At 37.7% G+C, this 25,684-nt stretch overlaps 1 protein-coding gene across 1 annotated transcript in view; it reads right to left on the bottom strand.

Moving 5' to 3' along the window:
- Nucleotides 1–25,684, bottom strand: part of LOC131035425 (probable protein arginine N-methyltransferase 6) — a 216,866-nt gene that overhangs the window by 165,575 nt on the left and 25,607 nt on the right. Inside the window, exons 2-3 of the mRNA XM_057967123.2 lie at nt 21,262–21,327; nt 21,026–21,094 (exon numbers count right to left, since the gene is read on the bottom strand). Of these exons, the coding sequence (XP_057823106.1) occupies nt 21,026–21,094; nt 21,262–21,327 (135 nt within the window). The remainder of the gene's footprint in view (nt 1–21,025; nt 21,095–21,261; nt 21,328–25,684) is intronic.

The raw sequence follows: 25,684 nt of genomic DNA, 5'->3' as shown, positions 1-25,684 counted from the left end.
AAGTTTGCCTAAGTCAAAGGTGAAGCCAAAAATACTTGCTAAGTATTGAGGAAAGGAGAATATTCCTTAGTGATGTCATCCAAATCTTCATGAAATTCGAACTAAGTTCCAAATTAGAAAGTTTTAAAAAGAGATATTTGAAGATCAAGTTCGAATATGAGCTGGAAAATCAAAATAGAAACTTGAGTTTGTGAGAGACTCGAACCATGAATCTAAATTAGAAAGAGGATATTTGCAGATTGAGGCAATTTTGGACTGAGTTCCAAATTAGAAACTATTTGGAAGATACCAATCTACAGGTCTAGTTTGAATATGAAGTGGAAAATCAAATTAGAAAGTTGTAAAATGAAGAATTTGAACTTAAGGAAGATGACATTGCAACTCAAAATCAAATTGGAAACTTTCTCAAGGTTGAAATCGAATTAGAAACATGAATGGGAAAAGATCTGCGTGTTTCTAATTGCGAATTCAAACTTCATTACAAATACCTTCTTCACTTCTTCATTCTCACACATAAGGTTCGAACTTTCTGGGCAAGTTAAGAGTAATATTGAGAGTTATTTTGCAGGTTGAGAGTTATTTCGAAGAAGATTTTGCAGATTGGAGGTGTTGCAAGGTGATCTCTTGCAGATTGAGCAAACTTTTGAAGGAGTTTTAATTTTTTAACCTCATTCTTATCAAGTATCTGCAGATTTTGGAGTCCAATCAACTAATAGAACGCAGAACTTTAAGGTTTTCTAAGTTTTGTTCCTTCAATATTCTCATTTCTGTCAAAGGTGAATTTGATTGGTGGGCAAACTTAACAATTTTCTCAATTTTTCTGAGTGTATTGGGGGTGGTTTTTGTGGACTTATCCAAATTTTCAGTAAGAAAGATCACGTTGGACTAAATGGGATGAGGGTTTTCAAGATTATAAGACCTGGTTTTTGGATTGAAATCGTAAAAGTGTGGAGTTTACATGTGGAAATTCCATCTTTTTGTGACTAAGTATCAAGAATAGAGTGAAATACCAACCACTTAGTCATCAAGATCCTAAATTTTAAGTTAAATTTCTGGTTTCTAACTTAAGTTTCATCTTTATTCGCAGAATTCAAGCACGATGAAGTTCCAAGTAGACAAGGATGCTCCTCCTGAATCAAGAATGAACTCAAAATGGAAGAGTATCAGTGATACCAACCTCGGGCATATCAATCTGAGGTAGTTTAAGAAGCGGATGTTCAGCTTAGATAACCTTGTGCCTACCGTGACTGCACGAAAAATGATGAAGAGTGGTATCGTGCATGTTGTTGGCTTTCTCCCTACCATGCAGTGCACGGAGTTGGTAGTTGAGTGCGCTAGGCACTATAACCCTGTCAGTAGAGATATTGTGGCACCAAATGGAAGAGTGTTGGCCAATATCAGTGATGAGGCCATAAGGGAAGCTTTCAGAATTCCGGAATATCATAATGTTGCATATGTGACCAAGGATAAGGCTGATCGAATGTATCAAGACCATATGGAGGAGTATGAGGCTATCATCAATCATTCCTGGCTAGACAAGCCAAGAAAGGGTGCCTCCAAGCTGTCAAGAAAGAGCTTGGTGAGGGCGTATTTTAAAGAAGACATTGGAGATATGATTGTCCTGTTGAACAGAATAATGGGTTATCCTCAAGGCGCTCCATTTGAGCCTTGGATGTATTATTTCAAAAACGAGATAATGAATGGAGTCAAGATGATTGACTGGGCTCAGATGATAAGCAATAACTTGGACAACCAGCTGAGAAATCTGGAGGCAGATAGGACCTTTTACATAAGCTCATACTTGTTCTATTCCCTTGCTAGAACCTATAGATACAAAGGCCTCACCTGTAGAGGGGAAGTGGGAAATAAAGAAAATCAATTTCCTGTCTACGATTGTTATCCCCAGCTACACATGGAAGAAAAGTTACATTTCAAGAGGGTAAATGATACATTTTTTATGCATATCAGACGAACATTGCAAGGGGGATTACATCAAAGACTCTCTCAAGAGCCTATGGACTTCATAAGCAGATTCGAGTATTGGTATATTCAATACCCAAGATTCACCTATATCAAAATTCAGGGATTTTCCGGATCTCCCTATAAGCTCCCAGTCTACCCTACCAACCGAGTTGTGCTATTGGAAGTTGTGAGGCAACTAGAGGGCTATATGACAGTTCAGAGAGATAAGCAAAAGAAGGCAGGAACATCCTCTCTCACGATTGGAAATGGCCTAGAGATATGCCCGTCATCACAAGTCGCTGCCACTGCAGAGAAAGAGTTGGCTTGGTACCCTTTCTACCAATACAAGGCAAGAGCGAACTTTGATCCATTCCATAAGATGAAAAAAGTAGAAGGAATGGTATTTGAGAACAGAATTGATTTGGAAGATTATTGGGCTAATCCAACCAATAGTTTCAAAATCAAAAGAAGATTTTGGTCAAGGATTCCCCTAAGTATGGTGAGAGCAACAGAAGTATTCAGAGTTGCTGATCAGATAGAAGACAGCCCTGAGCTTCAACAGTCGGGCTTTGAGAAGATGAGAAATGAGCCACTGGCCTTGGCTGATTGATCAGAAGGAGAAAAGTCAGATTTGGCAGACCTTATGAGATCAGTGGTCGAATACTCCAAGTGGTGGACGTCTGAGAAGACAAAGCAACTGAAGTCCAAAGGTGTTGCCCTGACTTATGATTTAATGGGAATGGATGATTCTATGTCTTCCAACCCTTGTATCTCTATAAGCAATGCTCGGAATCCAGAAAGTGTTGGGTCCCGAAAAAGAAAGGAACTGGTTGGAAGCTCTAGAAAGGCCAAGGGAAAGAAAGTTGTTGGAGAGAGACGTGAATCCAACGAAGGTCATTCCATTCTGAGTGTTGCATCTGTTGTGCCTGAGCAGAATGCAGTTGAAGAACAAGTGATGGACACAGATATGGGGAATAATGAAGTAAGAGTGCCTTGTCCTTCAATTGAAGAAATAATGAGAGAGGTTGTCCAAAACCCGGACAAGAAACAAGTTCTTAATAAAGCCACAAAAGTTGAAGAGCCTGAGCCCCTAGTAGTTTTCCTTGATGGTATAGTTACTGGACCAGGAGGGACAAATGTTGGATTTGATCAAAATACTATGGAGCAATCAACCATTCCTGATTGGTTGAGAGAAAGGATAAGGGCCACGGTTCCTAATGAAACCCATTCTAAAGAGAATACAGCAGCATTTTTGGCAAAGGTGAATGAACCAGTCGTAATTAAACCACCTAAGCCACCTAGAAAATTCTCTTTGATTCAGAGGGATAGTGCAGGGTTTAGAACGGTTCAGATAGCTGTGCCGAAAGAAGGTAAAACTCGGGACAATATTGCCCCGAAAGATTATAAGATTACTACTGTAGAGTTGGGTAAGCCTACTCAGGACCAAGAAGTCCAATACTTTGACGACTCTTGCAACACCCTCAAGGCAAGGCTAGCCAAGGAGAAGAAAAAAAGAAAGAAGGTTGAGGAAGAGAATCAGCAGTGGAGGAAATATGTTCTCCATCTAACCAAGCCACTTAACCGTGAGATACCAGTCACCCCTTCGCAGCCTCTTCAGCAAGAGTCGATGAAAGATTACGAGGACATGAAGGGCACATTCACGCAAGCTAAAGAATGGATCTCAAATGCTTCGGCACGTGCTGACATACTTGTGGAAAATTCGGTACCAACACATGAGTCGGCTTCTTCATTGGTCAGCAGAAATCGGGACTTAGCTGCAAACTGGGAAGATGTTGAAGAAATCCAAGATGAAATACTTCCACAATTGAGGGTTATCCAAGGTCTGTCAAAGCGAAGCTTGGTAGATGCAGGTGTCATCCAGGTTGGGGATGGGTATGATTTTAACACTTGGTATTATGCTTTGGTCACCAGGATTGAAGTCCTGAAGAAACCTAAAACTAAGTGTTTTGAGATGGAGGAAAGTGTCAAAGAGATTTTAAGTAAGGTGTTTCGTGTGGCATCAGAGATTTGGAAGAAAGAGGGTATACGAGAAAAACACCTGCAGGCAAAGAACCTGAGAGCCAGAATACAGTCGAGCTTTTTCAAAGACTCGGGGATGATTGATAAGGGCAATCTCTCAAGGATTGCAAGTTTTCTCCTCATTGACGAGAACTTTCTTGTCTAGGAAGTTGAGTGGGAAGGCATCCTCGCCACATGTACTGATGATGTGGACATCGTCGACTTCCATATTAGTAACCTGCCAAGTGTCATTATGGAAGAGGTTCGGCTCATCGTATCCAGATACATTGAATCTGCAAAAGAGGAAACTAGCCACTCACCTCAGTGACAATAGCAACTATGCCACATATCACTCTTTTGTCTGTTCTGACTGATAGAGTTTTGAGAAACCCTAATTAGGGTTTACAACTTTCAATCTGGGCCCTTGATCATTGTTTGATCTCGGTCGTTCATTATTTTCTGAAAACTATATAAGGCTACCTCCTCTCATTTGGAGAGTGAGGTTTTTAATATATTGTTGCGTGAAGGTCATTTTTTCAAATAATATATTGCATGTGCGCTTTCTCTTAAGGCTTTGTAATCTCTGTTGTTTGAGTGATTAGCATGGTTTCACTTTCCTCAACACATTAGTTAAAGCTAATTTAGATTTACTTTCATGTTGCTAGAATTGAATGAAGGATTTGATAAGTATTAATTAATAGTGTATCTCTGCTCATACTTTTGGTGAATGGATGATTTCCATTTCATTGTGCAAAGTTAGTCTGAGCCTATCCCCTGTGTATGCCAACATTTCGATCATAAGCACAACCCGTTGAAGATTGCACCCGCTTTGTGTAGTTGTCCTCAGTGTGGCGAAGCAAAGTGCGGTTTCCCAAGAACACCTAGTTAATACCGTACCGTCTCCAGAATTCGTAGGTTTAGATCAGCTTTCTTAAACCCTATCCCTTTTTCCTTTTTTAAATCTAAAGCTCGGAAAATCCAGAAAAAGAAAGAGCCTAAAACTAATAAATATATCTAAGTCCAGAAGCTTAAAAGACATTCATAAACGTAAGTCCCCCTTGAGATTTTCAGCATACACTACCCAAATAACTATCCCACTAAAGTTGCTTGTTCGCACATATAGACCTTGGAATCAGCAATGATTTTTCAGGAGAGGATAGAATACCTTTGGGTATCTTACTCTAATGTTTGGTAGATGATAAAACGTACACCAACAGGATCTTTCCAAAAACTCCCTTTTAAAATCATTTTATTATTTTATTAAGCCTTTTAACTACAAAAAGTGATATAATTTAATTTTAAAACATTTCCGACACTCAAAATCACTTTAGGCACCCCATCATTTAAAACTTTCCAATCTCTTTCCAACGATCTATAAAACTGAGGTGCCTGATAAAAAAATTTAATTAAAAAGGCAACCTTAATGAAAATAATCAAATATAGCTCAATATTACACCCAATTAGTGGAAATGGCCAAAAAGCGTCGATATTGAAATCTGACTACATAGGAGTGATCCAAATGAAAAAACATGATAAACGAACTTGACTGGGTGATTTACTAAAAATAGACACTCCTAGAATCATGAAGCCCAAACCAAAAGCTGGAAATAACATCTAAAAAGTGTCGTATGACTCCTCAAAACCATCTAAGCTCATTGGTAGCATCAAATTACCCCTTTGAACATGTTGACATAAACCCAAAAAGTCAATGACAACTGCACTACTAGAGAACTTGAAAATGGGGAGATTACAGGCAAGTTTTGTTGATGACAAGAAATCCACTTTCAGATATGTTTTCGGTCTTGGTATGGGTGCAGTCACATGGACTGATAAGAAGTAGCAAGTAGTAGTTGTTTCCTTAAGAGAAGCAGAGTATCAGGGAACAATCATAGCAACATGTGAGGCAGTATGGCTTCGAATGATGCTTTCAAACATGCACATGTATCAAGCAAGGCCTTCGCCCTTGTTTTGTGCCAATCAATGGGTGCTAAAGCTTGCCAAGAATCCAGTCTTCCACGAGTGTACCAGACATATGAAGCTTCATTGTCATTTCATACAGCAACTTGTAGAAGATGGATCAATGATGTTACAATACATTCCAACTGAGGACCAAGCTATAGACATTCTTACCAAGTCCTTGAGTCCTCACAAATTTGTAAAATTTTAGGATAAGCTTGGTGTAGTTAAAAAATTGACCATTAAGGGAAGTTATTAAAATAGTATAGTAATAATTAGTTATATTGATTAATTAAGTTGTTAGGATAGACTTTAGGGACATTCTTTATTCTTTTATTTTTCATTTGCTTTCTCAGTTGGCGATCTTATCCTTATCGGATAAATCATTGTAACTCTTATTTAGGGAGACTTTTGCTACTTGTTAATATCAAATATCTTGGTAATGATCCTCTATGTTATTACTTTTCGTACTATTCACAATCGAAACACAAAGTCAAGTGTAATTATTGTCATAAGTTTGGGCATACCAAAAAGGAATGCCAAAAACAACAATATGATTTATACCATAAAAAGTCACATGCTTAGATTAATGTGGCAATTGATATAAAAGCAAAAATCCCAAGATGAAGAGTCTAATTTTATGGTGTCCTTCCACAACAACAATGATGCAATCAATAGTTGGTTCTTTAATTTTGGTAAATTACATCATTTTACCTGCCACAAAGACTAGTATGTCTACTTTTGATTCTAAGTTCTATAAATTTTGTTTTTTTGGGTAATGGTAAGACACATATAATTAAATCCAATGAGGAATGTTAGGTTTGTTTTGAATTGAAACAAAAATCTATTTATAGTAGTCAAATAATAAAAAATCCTAACATTCTTGTGAGATTTTGCATGAAGCATATTGTGTTTGATATCAAGCAAACCCAAAATGATTGTGCTAAAAATTAGGCAAAATGATTTGTATAAGCTATTTGATTCAATCATTGTTAATTTTCACCCTTTAATTGTGTACGACCATGGTTTGAAGAATCTTCGAGTACTATGCAAGACTCTACAAAACTCCCGAGTCCCTATGCTAGTTGAGCCGAGTTGACTAGACTCCCACACTAAGTTTGGCCGAGTCTTAGAGAGTACTTGACCGAGTCCTACTCCAAGACTCTCTGAATCTAAAGCTCAGACTCCTCTACCTAGTGCTTGGACATAATAGTTGTGCTTTTTTAAGTGAAATTCCAACTTTTTTTGCTCAATTTTTGCTCTTATTCACCCATTTCACCCAATGAAGCATCAAGATAACAAGAAGATGCTTTGAAAAGATAATTTTTATGCGTTCAAAGTTGATCAAATCATCAAACGAAAAAAACAAAATTGGATGTAATGGAGGAAAGTGAAGACACTTTTGAAGAATCAATCTATCATCATTTTGATACTGACTTATCTTGTAGTTCAAGGCTTTAAATATTAAGTTACACTAGAGGGGGAAGGCAAAAATGTAGATTGTATCTGTTTTTTTTTTCATTTTAACATATCATCATGTGTAAACAGTTATAATGCTGTTATGCATTTATTATGTTTAATTTTGTTTTATTATAGTGTATCGTTCAACTTTGAAACTATGAAATTTCAAATTTTGTGAGTTTGAGGATCATATAACATGTAATGTTTGAATTATGACAAATTGATAGTCAAATTAGACTTTTATGCTTTCTAAATGCATTAATTTATTTTTTTTGTGTAATTAACAAGTTCTTTTGTTCAGTTTTTTGACTAGTCTAAGTCAAAAATTTGGGTTGCCGAGTTGAGACGTTGTTCAAGTCTTTCAAACTATGTGTAGGATAATAATAGTATTTTGTGGCATGAAAAAAATGGACATCTTAATCCTTAGTATTTAGTAAAATTGAGCAAAACTAGCATGTTTTATGGATTGTCATCTATCTAAGAGAACCAAGATATATGCATGGGGTGTTTCACTAGTAAGCATAAATGAAGCCCTTATCAACTAATAAGGGCATGGCAAAAAGAGGGCTTTAAATGTCATTCATACATATCTATGTAGGCGATCCTAAAAATCATCAATAATTCTTGATAGGAGATACTTCCTATTGTAGGTTTATTTTCTCTAGGAAAATGTGACTATACTTTCTGAGAAAAATATGACTATACCAGTATTCCATAGGGACACGTCCCCCCCCTTTTTGGGCGCATCCCCCCGTCAGAAACGTCTCGGGGACGGGGGGACAGGGGGACGGGGACGCGACGTCCCCCGCCGTCCCGCCACCGCCACCCAAGCGCCGTCGGGACATGGAGACGTCTCTGCGTCTCCCAGGGAGACGGGAGACGTCTCAGCGTCTCCCAGAGAGACATGGAGACGCCTCCACGTCTCCTTGGGAGACGTTTGGGCGTCTCCCCGTCCTTCGAGAGACGTGCAGACGTCTCTCCAAGGACGGGGAGACGCCCAGACATCTCCTATCTCCCCCACATATATGCAATGTTTAAAATTAAAATTTTAAAAAAAAGTGACTTTTTAAGTTTTTTGAGGGTTAAGGGGTAACTCTAATTGGACGTGGACCAATAGAAAAATAACACCTGACGCCGCGCTGCCCCTTGACCCCAAATTGGGGGCACTGCCCCCAAACCCCCGTTGAAAAATATAGGGGGAAACCGTGCCGATAGAACTAGGGAAAATCTAACCTCCGAGTCTGATTAGGCTCCATATAACAACACAACTTAGAAATCTTGGTATTTAGATTTAGTATTCCAAATTTCCTATAGTCTCATTTGAAATGTAATTCTTATACTGTAACAGTAATACTGTCATACATCTTTTCAAAACTAGTTTTTCAAGTACTATATGTATATGTATAACTATATCAGCACCACCACCCCGCCACCCCCCCCGCCGCCGTCCCCAATTTTAGGCCCTTGGTCCCCCCGTCCCGGAAACGCGTCCCCAACGCCCGTGGAACACTGGACTATACTTTTGAAATAGTTCAAAGCATTGGTTGCACATCAAGAAAAAGGAAGATCAAGATACCAAGGTTTAGTAATGGAAGCAATTTCACTTCCAAGCAATTAGAGGAGTATTGCGAGAAGGAAGGTATCCAAAGGCAATTAGCAACCATATATACCCTTCAAGAAAATGCAGTAGTTTAGAAAAGAAATAGAACTATCATGAAGATGACATGGTGCATGATGCACAACAAATCTATGCTATACAAATATTCGGAAGAAGTAGTGAACATAATGGTATATCTCTTGAACAAAAGATTGTGTAAAGACTTGAAGGATGCCACACCTGAAGAAAATATTCAGACTCACACTAAAGGAAATAGATTTTCTGCTTTTGGTTTTACTACATATTTTCTGGTTCTCGAGAGAAAAAGAAGAAAACTAGATTCTATGAGCTTTAAATATTAATTTGTAAAGTCTAGTAAACAATCTAAGGCATATAGACTCATTGATATTTCAAATAATAAAGTCATAGTTAGATAAAAAGCAGATATAAAAGCAACAAAACGTTTGTTTGATTGTACCTCTAGCTAGCAAGTTGTAAGTGATCAGTTTGGAACTAGTGCTGTAGTTATTTTAAAAGATGAAGGCTCATTGCTTCTTGTACGCTATCACAATCACCAATGTGTCTGCCTCTAGCTGACATGTCTCCTACACCATTAGTGCAATAGAGATGAAGATCTAAGTTGACCTCAACTCCAAAGGAGATTGCTTTCCAACAGAATTCTCAAGATAAACAATAATGGAGATTAAAGTGATATTATTCCACTATTTAGGATGTACAAAAAGTTTACCTTCCTATTCAGCCCTTATGTGCAGAGGAACAAATTGTTGGTTCAAATGAGAATGATCATTTTTCTGTATTATAACCTTGCCAAGGTGCCTAAACCACAATGGTATGCAATATTAAAGTTTTATTGTAATATTTATCAGAGATTTAGGGCAGAATTATAGAAGATGAAAAGATTTACATAATACACTTCATTTCATTCAATAAACTATTACATATTTATAGGATTCTCAAAACCTATTATTTAGGAAACAATATTCTTAAATAGACTGAATTGTTTTAACAACTCAACATACAACCACAAAAAATATAACCTATTAAACAAACTATGTAACTAATAATTCTAACAAATATGTGAACACTAACAATAGTCTTCCCAACAATATTTAGCTTATAATGGTCATTTAAATCGTTTAGTTAGTTTTTTGTAACTTTCTAATCTGTACGTAGAATCTTTCTTTTCTATCTTTAGTTCTCGATTTTTCGTTATGGATCTTCTGTAATTGCTTATATAAGGAGTATTCCCCTCCTTTGTTAATATAACAATCAATTATTATTCCATGCAAAAGAAAAAGTTAAATCTAAATGAGAGGCTATCATGTGAGTTGCATATGATGCCTTGATGAGAAACCATCCATAGTAGTTAGCCGAATTGCCTTCAAGTAAAAAATCCATTGAATGCAAATCGGTATAGAGATCAAATGTAAACCCAACAGTACTTCGGAAAATTACAAGGCTTGTCTTGTGGCAAAAGGCTATTTGCAAAAAGATGGCATAGACCACAAAGAGACTTTTGCTCATACGAAAAATATGGTCACATTTTTGTTGCTTCTCTCCATAACAGCCCAATTTGATTGGAAGGTGTATCAAATGGATTTGATGAGCACCTTTCTTAATGGGATTTGGACAAGTCCTACGTAAGAATTTCAAGCACCAAGTAATGATCATCTGGATTGACAGCTTATTAAGTCTCTATATGGGCTTAAGCAAGCACCACAACCTAATATATAAATGTTAGGGGCTAGGTTCTCATGGAAGTTATGTAATCTTTTATCAAATTCAACTATGTAGCTTTTGAGTCAATCTCTTTGACCCATATTTCAGTTGTTGTGGTTCACAAAAACCCATCTCTCATGAGCATGAGTGTTCCACAAAAACTCATAGCATTTAGGTGATGCTCATAAAGCTGAAGCATTGGGACTTTCCAAGAGGCCACCCTTCCCAATACTACTCCAACTCAAATGTACTTAACCACCTACCAAGATGAAGCACAATTAGATTGCTACCCTATTCACAAAATCTTTTGCAAGTGTTATCACTTATAAACCATTGATTATTCAGCTCCTTAGCTCATCATTGTCAAGTGTTGTTTTTTTCGATGTGTGAAAGTATGTGATGTTTTATCAAAACTCAACCGCATAGGTTTTGACTCTTGACTCAATCTCATTGACCCATAATTCATGAGTAGTGGTTCACAAGAACCCATCTTGCACGAGCAACAATGATCCACTTAGCAATCATTGCATCTAGGAAATTCTCACACAAGTAAAGCATCTAGACTTCCAAGGAGGTCACCCATCCTAATACTACTCAAACTCAAACACACTTAACCATTAAGTTTCCCCCAAGATCAAGACCACTTATCTTGCTACCCCATTTGCAAAACCTTCAACAAATGATGTGCCATATGAACCATTCATTATAGAGCTCCTTAACTCAGTTAGTATCAAGGAGGTATTTAACACAATGTGTAAACTTATGTGATGTTTTATCAAGATTCAAATACATAGATTTTGGATCAATCTTATTGACCCATACTCCATGTGCAGTGATTCACAAGAACCCATCTCTCATGAGCATGAATAGTGTAAATTATACCAACATAATATTCATTTATCATTTATGTTGCCATTCCCATTATTCATGGTATAGACTTCATGATATTGTGGCTCTTGTCATCTATGTTAAGGATCTTACCATCACAAAAAGTGGATCCACTATATAACAGCGTGTGAAATCTGATGTATATTCTAGTTTTGAATCTTTGATGCAATTATTCTGCACCACCTCTAGTATTGCTTATAACTAGAGTTCTATCAACATAGCCATTTTATTCCAAGGCTAAGTCAAGTACACTATGAAAATTTTGGAATAGTTTCACATGATCAATTGTAATCCTTCCACTACATCCATGGAGGTCAAGCTAAAGTTGGTAGGCTTGATGATTCATCACCAATCAATGACTTACCTTTCGACTTGTGGTAGCATTTTAATATATCTTACATCCACATGACTGAATCTTTGTTTTGTTATTCATTTTGAATTTCATGGTGATCGTGCATCAGATCAAAAAGGTAACATTTGTATTCTTGTAGATTGGGTGTATATTCCATTAGATCTCTATGGTTCCTCTTAGGACAATCTTTAAGCATGATTTTTGTTGATGCTCAGACATCTTTATGAGCATTCACAAGATTTTTTCCTGCAGAAAACAATAAATTTGAGGTGTCTTCCAGTGCGTATAGGATCCTAGAATAGAAAAGGGATTACTAGTTGAAAGGTTCAACTAGTAGTCCAGATGAGCATTACCCTTATGTGAGTAAGAGTTGTTAGTTTTCCCCTTCTCACTATTACAGGATTAAGTTTTTTCCTTCTACATCTTTTATGATGTAGAGTGAGACCCTTAAGGGGAGGGTGTATCTGCTGATGATTTGTGTTGCTCAAACCTGGATTATTTCCATATTTCTGTTTCTTATTGTCAATGTGAATATTCAGAGTATTGATATCTATTCGCAAAGGTGTCCTCATCATTTATTCCTCTAGTTTTGGTTGAGGGATAGTAGGACAGATGTGTGCTAGATATCCATGTTCATGGCATTGAAATGCTATGATTTCATAATTAATAGGATGTTTGTTGTGATGTTTTCACACATTGCCCCATTGCAAATGGGGACCCCCACTTTTTTTGCTTTCTAGTGTAGTTTTTTTAGCTGGTTGTCTAGCTTGACAGTATTTTCTTTAGTTATTAACCTTTTACTAGTGAGAGATGCAGTACCTTTGATTGTCAGGAAGTGATCAAGTCAGGCAGTCTAGCAGTGGTTAGGTCTTCCTCCAGATTAGTTTAAGGTCTTCTCAGCTCTACGTGCTCAGGTAATAGGTGAGAGTCAAGGTAGTCTTTGAGTAATGCTTCATAGTGCAACTTCCCAGTCAGGTCAAGGTCTGAGTCTCAAGTGTGATGAGCAGTCAAGTGGGCAAGTGGATATCTTCAAGATACGATGAGGAAGTGAGGATTGATCAAACCTTGGTGATGATGAAAGGAAGAAAACACGAAGTCAACCCTACGAGCCAGTCACCCAACACTTGGTGAAATCAACTTAGGCAAGGAAGGTGATCAACTCAAGGTGGAAATAAGGAATTCTTCCTTCACACCTCCAAATCCACGACCTAGGTGGAAATTTTCCTTGACAGGCTAAACTTGTTTGGAGTGAATTGAAGGATGATTAGCATCAAATTGAAGGTGAAGTAAATTGATCAGCTAAGTGCTTGAAGGCAGCAAAGTTGGTGAAGGAGTAAAAGAAGAAACATTGCTCATTCACATCTTTAATTTGAAAATGAAGATCAAGCAAAGGTCTAAGTTTGATGAAGGGTGAAAGAATTAATAAGATCAATAAGTTGGAGAAGTCGTCCTCACTTCCACTTCACCCCCAAATCCACAGCCTTCCATCTTCACTTCCACTCACCCCTCAAATCCCCAACCTTCCATCCTTCCACTTCCACTTCATGCTCAAATCCACGGCCTACCTTTCAAAGTTCCACTTGCCCTTCAAAACCCCGGCCTAGGATGAACTACTCCCTCACTTGCTAAGATCCGCGCCTAGTGGACATTGAATGTTTGAAGAACTTGAAGACAATGATGCTATCTTAATTTCTTGTTGAGTGATGATAAAATGCCTTGGTGAAAAAGACAAAGATGCTTTGAAAGTTAATTGAGCAAGGAGATATTAATGTCGAAGGAGAATGGCAACGGACTTGGCCCCCAAAAGGCCGGCCTTCCTAACACACTTCCACTTCACACCAAAAACCCTGGCCATGACTAATTTTGCTTGACATGGCAATGGAAAGTGCATCATCATTGATATTTGATCAAGCAAATAGAGGAGTCTGCTGAAGGTTAGAAGTGATTAATGAGATCAACAATTTGGAGTACTCAACTTCCACTTGCCTCCCAAAAGCCTAGACTTCCTCACCCCTCCAAATCCACGGACTTCCCTCGCATGCTAAATTCCACAGCCATCACGAAGGAATTCCCTTGTACCTCAAGATCCATGGCCAAAGACAAATCAGGGTAAAATCAGAAATTCAAATCAGATCAGACCTTAAGGCATTACAAAATCAGACATAAGATCATAAATCAGAACATCATTTCACCCCATTAGGAATGCATTTGAAAGTTTGGAAAACATGTGAAATCTGTCTATATCATAGTTGTTTGATGCTCTCCTTGTTTGTTTTGCAGACAACTAAGGGAAGAGGATTAAGAGCCTGGCTGCAACCAAAATCAAGGTCTGATGCAGGAAGCAAGCATGTGGAATGATGGAGAGAAGACATTAAAACTTGGAGGAGTCAAGATATTCAAGGTTCGAGGAATCAAATACAAGGACTTCACAATGCAAGGGAGGAGATCAGCATATTCACTTTACAACTTCAGCATTGTATTGATAGCATGAAGGAGTCATGACAGGGAGGAGGCATCAAAGGAGAGGTGCTACAAGGCAAGTGTAGAGATCAACATCAAGGAAGGAACATATATTCAAGAATAATTGTCAGGATAAGGAGGTAATCTAAAATAGGAGATTCAAGATGTAGAGAAATGCAAGAACAAGTTCTAGACATCCTAAGGAAGGAGTTTCCACACAAGAGAAAGAGAATGGAAATGTGATCAAGGTAAAAGATAGTTCTAGAAGAGTTAATCAAAGTTAGAGGACCTGATCGCCAAAGATGATGCAGTTTGGGAATATCTCCCATCACCATCTCATTCATCACAGGCTTGGATATGTTGAGTATCAAGAGATATGCCTCAATCACCCCACTTTGTGATGATCTCCAAGATGAGCACGCTGAGGTGGCGCCTAGTCATCTCCAACCCAATCACATCCTTCCAAGTCAGGGCATCCAGATTCAATGCACTTGACGCATCCAACAAAGAGGATAACTACCACATGTGGACGCACTAGGTCCAATGTACCTAACCTCATCACTTATTGGTGCATATTCAAAGAAAGATATGTGTCATGTTTATTGTAATTTTATCGTTGGTCAAGCATTAAATGTTATATAATGGGTATAACAAACCCTAATTAGGGTTTCTATCTGTCAATCTTGGCCATTGTTTTGGATTTGATCCTGGCCATTTAATTGTATTGAAAGCACTCTATAAGGCTTGCTCTCCTCATTTGTAAAGGTTAATAGTTAGTAGATCAAGATAGCAAGCAATTAGTAGTTAGAAGTAGAATAGGAGGAGAAGGGAGAAATTGTTGCCAAGCTTGTAAATAAACATCCTTTTCATTGAAGATATGGTGGAATGTGTTGTTTCTTTTGCATATTATATGGTTTCTTGTTGTTTCCTCATGTTAGATGAAGTTCATTGATTGTGATGGAGTAATGTGTGGATGTTGAAAATTCCCTGGTTCATACTATTTGTGGTTGGATGATTTTCAATTACAATGCACAGTTAGCCTGAACATTAAAATGTGTAAAGTTCAAACATGGATATGTATATTCAAGTTGCGCCAACGTATTGGGTATTTGGGTGAATGATTCATGACATGAAAACCTTTCATTTCCTTGGAAGATCGTATCGGCATTGTGTAGTTGTTGGCAACATGACGAAGCGAAGCTTGGTTAAAAAATGTGTCCATCCTAGCATGATCCAATGCTATCATTGATCTTAGGAGTAGATTAGATTTCTCTAAACCCTCATCATTTTTATCTTTTTTTCAAATCAAGTGAATTTCTACGTTCCAACAGCATTCAAGCAAGAGTTCAAGTACATAAGTAAGTCTCCCTCATGATTCCAGCAATATCACATCAAACCATTGAGTTTATCCAAACGTCAAAACCTGACATTTGGAACCTTAGAGTCACCTCGTATGATCATGAAGTTTAGCATAATAGGAGATTTTGTTCAAGAGAGGATAAGATACCTTGGTATTTTATTTTGTGTATGTAGTGCATAAAAAACACATCAACAATGTTCCATTCAATTCCACCAAGCTTCAATAAGATTCCATCTAGCGTAGAGCTTTCTAATTTGGTATAATAATAGACTCTCATATAGTAAAACAAACTAGGGTAAAGAGAAAGTTTAAATACAGCTATGAATTCTACAATCATATTATTTATTTTCATTTCCAGGACTTAAGCCCAACACTCTCTTGGGAACAAAGGTAATCTTTCTCAGACTAAAACTATGGTATGCAGTTCACCTATAGTACTGCAAATTCAAGCCTGTGGCTTCATGAATAAAGTGGATTTGTTGTAGAACCATCAAACTCCTTGCAAAGTCAAATCCTCTTCAGCCTGGTAAATATTGAGCCTCTCAGCATCACGAGGACATCAATGGACCCCTTTAACTTCCAATTCTGGTGTACCCAAGACTTCAAACTTTTCGACCCTGGGTGTTGTTGACGTGTATTTTGTACACAGCCTAACACAGAATAAAATACCTAAGGGTATCTTATCCTCTCTTGAGAAAAAGTCTCTAACTGCTGAAGATTCGCATAAAGGATCAGTTAGGTAGACTCCAAGGTTCTTTTGGTAGGGTCTCTACGTGTGGATAAGCTCTCCGTGGTATGATGTGATTTGCTGGAATCACAAGGGGACTTACATTTGGTGATTGAACTTCCGATCTGCTTTGCTGGACACAGGCTCTGACTAACTTAGACTTGGAAAAAATGGAAAAAGGATAAGGGCGAAGAGAAGATCTAATCCTAATACTAAGAATGTAGGAGCAATGATTGATCTTTGACAAAACTCTAACTAGATCTTGTTTTGACATCAATGGAACATCTACACAAGACTAGTGCGATCTTCTAAGGGGAGCTTTATGATGTTCAAATTATCACCGCAGGCATAGACACCATCCAAGTTGATGCATATCAATGAAGAGGCAACAAATTGAAATTGAGCTTAAGCTGAACGATTCCAGTTGACTACACAAGGCAAGTCTGCAATCAACAAACTGCTAGTAGTATGGATATACGAATTCCACCATCAATTAATCACATTTCCTCCATTCATCTAATCATCTACCATCTAGGATTGAAGACTCAACAAGAAACCATGCAAATTGCAAGAAACGACACACTTCACCATTACTTCAATGAAAATGGAGTTTGTTTACAATCAATGGCAACAATTTCTTGCCTTGTCCTCCTATTCTACTCTAATTGCTATTCTATCAATTTCTAACTACTCTCTATCTACTAACTGCTTTCAACTATTTCTATATTATCTCTCTAACTATTGCTAATTATCTCTCAATCCCCTTTACAAATGAAATGCCTGGGCTTATATAGTGCCCACAATACAATTTGATGGCTTAGATCAATTCAAGATCAATGGCCAAGATTCAACAATGAAAACCCTAATTAGGGTTTGTTACAACCATTACATAACATTTAATGCTTGACCAATGAAATAATTGTATTGCTTGGACACATGTCCCTTCTAGAAAAATCGACCAATGGATAGCCGGGGTAGGTACATCAGAGTTTGTGCCACCTTCCATGAGTTAAGTACATTGAATCTGGACATGCTGAGGTGGACCTCACTGATTGGAGAAATGATGACTAGGACGCCACCTCATTTGACACTTGTAACTTGGTAGATATTCAACTTGATGTTGTTGAGAAGCTTGCTTTAATTAATTCATCTGGAACTATTTACTTCTTCAACGAGCCCTTGTTCTAACTCCTTGTGTCCTTGATGTGCAGGATGATGATGTACCTCGCCTTGGGACGCTGGATTGAAAGAGGTTGCCCATGTCCTTACTTGATCGTCCTGGCGAAGACCGTCCTTGATCCGGCTTGATTTTCCTTGATGAGATCTCCATTTGATGCCTACACAACATTTCAAAATTAGTAACATGATTTTGCAATACATAACATAAATTAGAGAGCAATTTTTAGGAAACTTAATGATAAGTCCTTTATTAATCATTTCCTAAAAACGACTATTGAGCTATGAATTCAAAATTTCAAAATTTAAGGCTATGACGATCAAAATTCAAAATTAAAACAATAAAACCAAATCGCCATACCTCACTAGAGAACTAACTCTAGAATGCAAAACAAGGAATTTGCCTAGGCAAAATCAAAATTAGATGGCTTCAACGTGATCTTCTTTAAATGAACAATCCCTTTATCAATTCATCACCCTTGAGGATATCTTTGACGTGGTCTTTGGCAAGTTCGCCCAACTTGAGACTAAGCTCGCACTCCTTTGATGATGTCTACGCCCTCCTCTTGAATGACAATTTCGCACCTCCTTGTCTTCTCCAAATCGCATGCTAATGAAGGATGTTAAATGATGATTTGAAATGAATAAACCACCTTCCCTTTATAGGCGCTTACCTTCATATTGATCTTAGGCCGACTTTGGTAAATAAGACAAATTTAAAATAAACTTAAAAGGCCGACCCTTGTAAAATGAAACAAATTTTAAATCAAGCGCCCCATTTGATTTTTTATTAATTAATAATTAATTATTAAATGCCTTTATTATTTAAATTAATAAATTTCGATTTTTATAAAGGCAAAAATAATTAATAAATATCAAGCGCAAATTTTAAATGCCATTTTTAATTAAATTTGCAATCCATCGATTTTAGCATTTAAAATAAATTTAAAGAAATGTGTTTGAGCGCCAAATTTTTGAAAATGAAATAATACGTACCTCATCGCCCTGGTCCCTGACTGAGGGACAGGAGCGATCTACCTTCTTGGTCTTGATTCGTGCAATTTTGACGTCCAAAATCCTCATCCTTACGTTCAAATCGGCATTTTAGCTGGGTCCTTCAAGCTAGGTCGACTTGCATGTGTGAATGAGTGCCTTAGGATGTATTATCGCCTTGGTCCCTTGGAGAGCGACAGGAGCGATCCAAATATTTTCACTTGAAATTCTCCATTTTTGATATCAACTCCTCCTTCATCATCTTTTAGAAGACGTTTCAAACCTTGTACAACTTTATTTCAACGTGATCTTTAAAGGATAACATGTGTCTTGGCAAATATCGCCCTGGTCCCTTGGAGAGGGACAGGAGCGATCCTCAAGGTTTTGAGTTTGTTCTTGCGTTCTTCAACTTGCCATTACCTTCAATGCGTGAAATGACGTCCCTTGATTCCTCTTGGTGGCTTGATGCTTGTTTAACTTTCGAAATTTATGCCTTTATGCAATTTTCGCTCTGGTCCCTTCCTGAGGGACAGGAGCGAATTAGGATATTTTAGAGCAAATCCCTCAATGTGGCGATCCTTGTAACTTTGTGCTTGATGGAGATGCTTCGAAACGTCCTTGGCACCTTGTTCTTCGCCTTGGAGTGATTTGAATTTGAAGAAGAGGCAATATAATCATCATATCGCCCTGGTCCCTTGGAGAGGGACAGGAGCGATTTTGCTCTTGTGGGCTTCATCTCACTTTATCATCTTCGCAAATTATCTTCAACGGATCCGTTGTACCTCCTTTCATTCATCCATGCCCTGGGATTGATTGTAACTTGGCAAGAAAATCATCTCAAGTAAAAATCGCTCTGGTCCCTTCCTAAGGGACAGGAGCGAACTTGGGCATTTGGGTCCCTTGTTGACGTTTGATAATCTTCAATTTGTCTTCAACGGGCTCAAGTCACATCTTTTCTTGTCTTCAAACCAAAAACTTGCTTGATCTTTGCCCAGATCGTACCTTATGAAGAATTTCGCTCTGGTCCTTCAGTGAGGGACAGGAGCGAATTTGACCCTCTAGGCAAAAACTTCATCATTTCGTTGTTTTTTGATCAAGTCTGGATGCTCTATCATGCTCATTTCGTCCTTCACCATGCCTTTGATGTCTCAATTCGTCCAAACAAGGTCAGGAATGGCTCAACTAAGCATTTTCGCTTTGGTCCCTTGGTGAGGGACATGAGCGATTCGCCTTGGTCCCTTGGAGAGGGGCAGGAGCGCTTTTCGCTCTGGACCCTTGGAGAAGGACACGAGCGAAATTTGACTTTTTGCACTCTCTATCAGGATAATTTTTATGGAATATAACATTTAAGTATAAGAAAAGGAAATGTCACTTATACTTTAAGTTATATTCCATATATACTTTCAGGATGTTTGAGAGTGGTTTCAGACCTCCAGGAGTTATATTGCAAAATCTAGTTTTTGGAGGTTTTTTCAGTTTCCAGACTTAGTCAAATTCAGGATCAGGACATTCCAGACTTAGCCAAATTTCAGGATCAAGACCTTACTCAAGCCGGACTTGCTATCCTATGTGATCCCCTGGACGACGTTCAAAATGCAAAGGCCAACTAACAAAACCCTAAAAAAACCTAAAGAACAAACCCTAAAAAGCAAAAAAAGCAAGGGTCCCCATTTGCAATGGGGCGATGTGTGAAAACGTCACAACAGGTGTGCATCCATAAATCTGCATGTTAAAGATCTTTCTTTAATGTGACATAGTCTATCCTCCATTTCATCTAAGGAGAAATGAATATTTGAAGGGTTTTCCATTTTGAGGTAGCCACATTGGTCATTCAAGCTGGAAAATATGGCTTGATCAATATTTTTTCAACATGTTGATAGAAGAATTCAAACATCTCATCCTTATAGACCTATGAGGAAAATCTGGAGTAACAAGTTGAAAGGAGGGTAAGGAATTTTGTATGCCATACCCTCTTCACTTTGAACATAAAACACAAAATGCAGGATGAAACAGTAAATTAATGGCTGATTTAAGATATGTGTATGAAATCAGCAGAAAAAACTGGATGAAACAAGTAAGAGCATGGTTTTTTTTGTAAACCTGTTGTTCACTTTCTTTCTTTCAACCATTTATTGTTTCGATTAATTATATTCTAGTGGCCCTTTGTGTTTGTGTATTCATATCGATGCTGCTTGACATAATGTATGCTTGTTATGTGGTGCCATACAAATATGAAAAATGTAAGACATGTATCAAACATATTCTGATTCTTAAATAATGAACTGAACTTTCAACTTATTCAACATTTCTAGTCTTATAGATAATATAACACACCTTTCTAGCACCTGCCTTAGCACAAAATATAGATAATATTCCTGTCCCACACCCTACATCCAGAACCACCTGTGAATGGATACAAAAGAAATGTAAACAAACAAAGCTTGATAGCCAATTTGCCATGGCAAGAAACATAAGATTAAATATGAATTGAAAACTCTAGATCGGTTTTCAAATTTAACAATCAAGCCATCAATCAAACTATCCAGAGTTTAAGTGAGATATGCTCTCACTTTGTCTTGGATAAGGTATTGGTGTTGTTCTATTGCAGCTCTGTAAGTTTCTGTGCGTACTTGATCCTGCAGTACAAATAAACCAAATGAAATAACTTAATAAGTGAATTTTGAAAGCAATCTCTCCAAAGACTTAAAGAATCACTAGCTTATTGTTGTCAACAATAGAAGTCACTTACAGTTATATAAACTCCAAGTCCAATGGACATTAAAAATAAAGAAAAGAATTGGAAGAAATTACATTTCCACTCTGTTGTGACCATTTCACACATCACCCCATCACAAATGGGGACCCCTCATTTGCTTTTAGTTTAGGTATTAGATTGGATTGCTGGATGTGATCCTTTGAATAAATGAGTTTGAGGTGAAGCTTACACTTGCATTTTGAGATGTCAACAACTCACCTTTTGATTGCTTAATTTAAATGAGGTAAGGAAAATTCGGCTAAGGCAAAAGATTTCAGGGATCCTTGAGCTAAGGATATTTCATCCCTAGGCTAAGGATATCCCCCCCTTAAGCATTTCATGCCTTCCTGACCTAAGAATATTTCATCCTTGAGCTAAGGATATCGCCCCCTTAAGGATTTGCATCCTCCTGGGGCAATGATAAAGTACAACATAGAGATTTGAGACCCCCCTCTTTTAGCAAAAGCAAGATGTGTTCAAGGCATTACCTTCCCCTATGCAACTCAAGTGCGATTTGATTAATATGATGGATATGTTTTGAAGCGCCTCTTTGATTGGACCTTCTCCACGATGCAAAGACTTTTTTTCTTAAATTAAATTTTGAATTTTATGATCCAAGTCGGCCTTATGAGTTCGGATTGCAAATCATTTAATGCTGGTTGCAAGGCGGCTCTATGAGAGGGTGTGATCCTTCTCTAAACATCTATATAGATTGTTTGATCATTTCATTTGATCAAACAATAAAACGGTATTGCTTGTGTATACTGCAACTTCAGTCAGGTCTTCAAAGGTGAAGACATCATTGACAGCGATTTCCAAAGTAGAAGGCAAAGATGAAATCATCGAAGGATCGAAATTCATCAATTGCCACTGCGAACTTGTCTCCAGAATCAGTGATTCTAATCTTATTGTCAAATTTGCCATTGCAATTCACAGTGAGTTCACTTCAGATTGAATGTGATTTTGATTGGGATTATGGCAAGATCATTGAGGAAGCGAAGTTGATGATCTTATGCAGAGAATCGGTCCTCTATTCACAGCAAAATCTAACCCAGTTATAGCAATCCAAGTATACCATTGCTGGTCATGACGAATTTCCACACAGAGAGAGGCGATTCTGATTTGGACACAGCGAAGGTCAGTAGAGGCTTCCAATTCAATTACCCTTCACAGCGAAATGATCTCTATCATAGTGAGTTCCCTTCCTTGAGTGAAAGATGATTTGGACTTAAAGATACAGTGAATTCATCAATCCTACAGCGAATTGGAGAAGACTATCGAATCTACACAACAGATTGACAAAATCCAGTGATTGATCAAGAGCATATTCATTCAAGAGAGGATGATTTTGTCAAAAGAAGCAGTTGAATTAACATAATCAGTCAGTTTTGAAACATTTGCAGGTCTGAAATAAGGCTCATTTCATCATTTTTATACAAAATCAGACCTTATTTGAAGACTGATCCAGCTTCTTATCTATTATCTCCATGAGGCTTTTTTGTTTTGAGGGCTTTAATTTAACACATTCTGATCATCTTAGAACATTTGTAATGAGCAACTCATTAGCTTAGATGGTCACATTCAATTAAGAATCAGATTTGTAAGCTAGGGTTGTAACTTAGATACCTAGGGTTTTAGGCAATATTGAACGATTTTGATGAATTATCATTTTAGGATAGAGATTCTTAGCCTAGGCAATTGATTTCTACTTGCAAGCATTGATATCATATCATAAGACTAACTTAGACAACTCTCACAAGTAGAGCATGGCAGGAGCACGACTGACCCTCATCAAGGAGGACTTGTTGTGACCTATTTTACACATTGCCCCATTGCGGATGGGGACCCCCAATAGTTTTCTTTTTAGGGTTTTGTCTTAGCATTGCAATTTCATAAGTCCATTTATTTGAGAATCTGAAGTTAGAGCTTTAAGAGGTCATCTAGGTCAAATAGGGAAATCATGCTCGGAACAGTATTTGGATATCATCAAAGTGCTCAGAAGGCCCAAAGGACGAAAAATGCAATTGCTTAGGGTCAATTTTAACACATTCCTATTTTTGTGGGATTCTGCTTTTTTGCTTTTTTTGCTTGGGACCAATCCGAGAAGCAGCTTTTTTGCCTACTTTTTTGCTTTTTGCTGTTTGCTTTTTTCAGCTTTTTTTGAAAGTTGACCTAGGATTGGGTCGCTCAGGTCGTGGCAACAGGGTTCCTATCCTCAAAATCAAAAATTTGTGTCTCCAAGTACAAAAAGCAATGGAAAATCTCCTAACAAGGTGTTGATCCAGATGTTCCAGACAAACATGAATTGTTGATCAAGAAAAATCATCTAAGTGTTCAATAGCAGAAAGTTTCTAAATGGAGAAGACCATGTCTCAAGCCGGTTCAAAGTTTACCATCAATGGAGTTGGCCATGTCCAAGGCAATGTCCAAGGCAAGGTGAACCCCGCCTTGACACTTAAAAGAAATTGGCCAGCCAAAGCTAAACTCCGCCCTAGCATTAAAAAAAATGGCACAAGACACAGTCAAGTCTGCCTAGGAGAGATGAAGAAAGATGTCAAGCCAAGGTCAAAGTTCGCCCAACATTGGCATGCTGATCCTAAAGTCCACCATGACAAGATGGCAATGGCTTAAAGAGGTTGAAGTCGGCCAAGGCTAGATAAACATGGCCAAACAATCACAACGTGCGCCCAACCTTGGCCTACTAATCTTAAAGTCCGCCTAGCACATGAGATGGTTAAAAGTGGCATGGTGTGTGTCAAAGAGAAGTTGGTTGGCTCGTAAAACATAAAGTTCGACCTAGGTATGAAAAAAAGATGGCTTGACAATCATAAAGCTCGCCTTGACATGTTGAAAGAACAAATGGCTTGGAAAATAAGAAGTCCCCTAGCATGGCATAAGGTTATTCAGTGTTCGCCCTTGATTAAAAATGAAATGTCCTAGCACATAGTAGAGTTCGCCATGGTTAGAAGTTGGCCAAGTTGAAAATCAAGAAAAGTTTATCCAACACTTAAAATGCACTTAGCACTTAGAATTATCTTTTTAAAAAAATAATTCTAACACTTAGAAAATTTCGAACTCAAGAAGAATCTAGGAGATTCCAAAAGACTCCATGCCAAATCATTCAAAGAGAAGATTAAGTTTCCATTTTGGCAAAAATAAAAGAGTCTAAGTTCGACGAATCTAAGAAAAAAACATGAAGTTGCCAAAAGAATCAATTTTCTCCAGCCTTATACCAATTCAACTTGTCATTTTCATTTCATTCTTCAAGTTCGAAATTGAAGAGCTCTCTCTCTCTCAAGGTTAAAGAAGATAGATTTTTGAAGGAGGATTTTCGAAAGATAAAGTGAATATTCTGAGTAAAGAAGAAATTTACCAAAAATTTCCAGAAGTAAAGGCAGAATTTTCAAGAAATCCAATCAAAAGTATAAATTCGAAGGTTCAAATTCTGAGTTTGATTGATTTCTTTCATCCTTCTTTTGTCTTAATCACTTATTCTCACAAAATTTGCAAAGTGTTGAGCCAAATTCTTCCATTTTCAGTTTGATTTTTCATAGAAATGTATCTTTTTGACAGGCTGAAAGTGAAATTATGAAGCAAAAGGTCCAAAATCAGGATTAAAGCCTTAAATTTTCTTGAAAGTAATGTTAAATTTTTCATGTTTCTTGCAAGTTGATGTCGAATCAAGGAGGACTTTCAAGAAAATCCTAGATGAAGTTCACTAATGACGGATTGCAGCTTGAGTCAAAGATTAATTCCAAGTGGAAAAATGTTAGAGACACCAACCTTAGCCATGTGGACTTCAAAGATTTTAAAAGGAGAATGTACGAGAACGATGGATACTTGCCAACACCTGTTGCTCGTCGAATGATGAGGAATGGCATCGTCCAGGAAGTTGGTTTCCCACCAGCTGTGGAATGTGCAAAGTTAATGGTGGAGTGTGCCATACATTATAATGCCCAAGAAAGCCAAATCATTGCGCCAAATGGGAGAATATTGGCTCATCTCGGGGAGTTAGCTATTCAGGAAGCATTCGGAATTCCAAGTTACAAACGAACTTCATATAAAACTAAGGAAGAAACCAAGAGACTTTATGAAGACTAGCTTGAGCTTTGCATGACAAATGTCAATAAGTCATGGCTAGAGAAGCGAAGGCCCACTCTCAGGAAAGTGCCAAAGAGATTGCTTCACACTGACTTCAAGGAAGACTATGGTGATATTATTTTGCTGTTAAATAGAGT

This window comes from Cryptomeria japonica, chromosome 7 (assembly GCF_030272615.1).
Source record: "Cryptomeria japonica chromosome 7, Sugi_1.0, whole genome shotgun sequence".
In the NCBI taxonomy this organism is placed as follows: Eukaryota; Viridiplantae; Streptophyta; class Pinopsida; order Cupressales; family Cupressaceae; genus Cryptomeria; species Cryptomeria japonica.
Note: the sequence above shows the minus strand (reverse complement) of the source record. Positions and strands in the feature narration are given on the sequence as shown.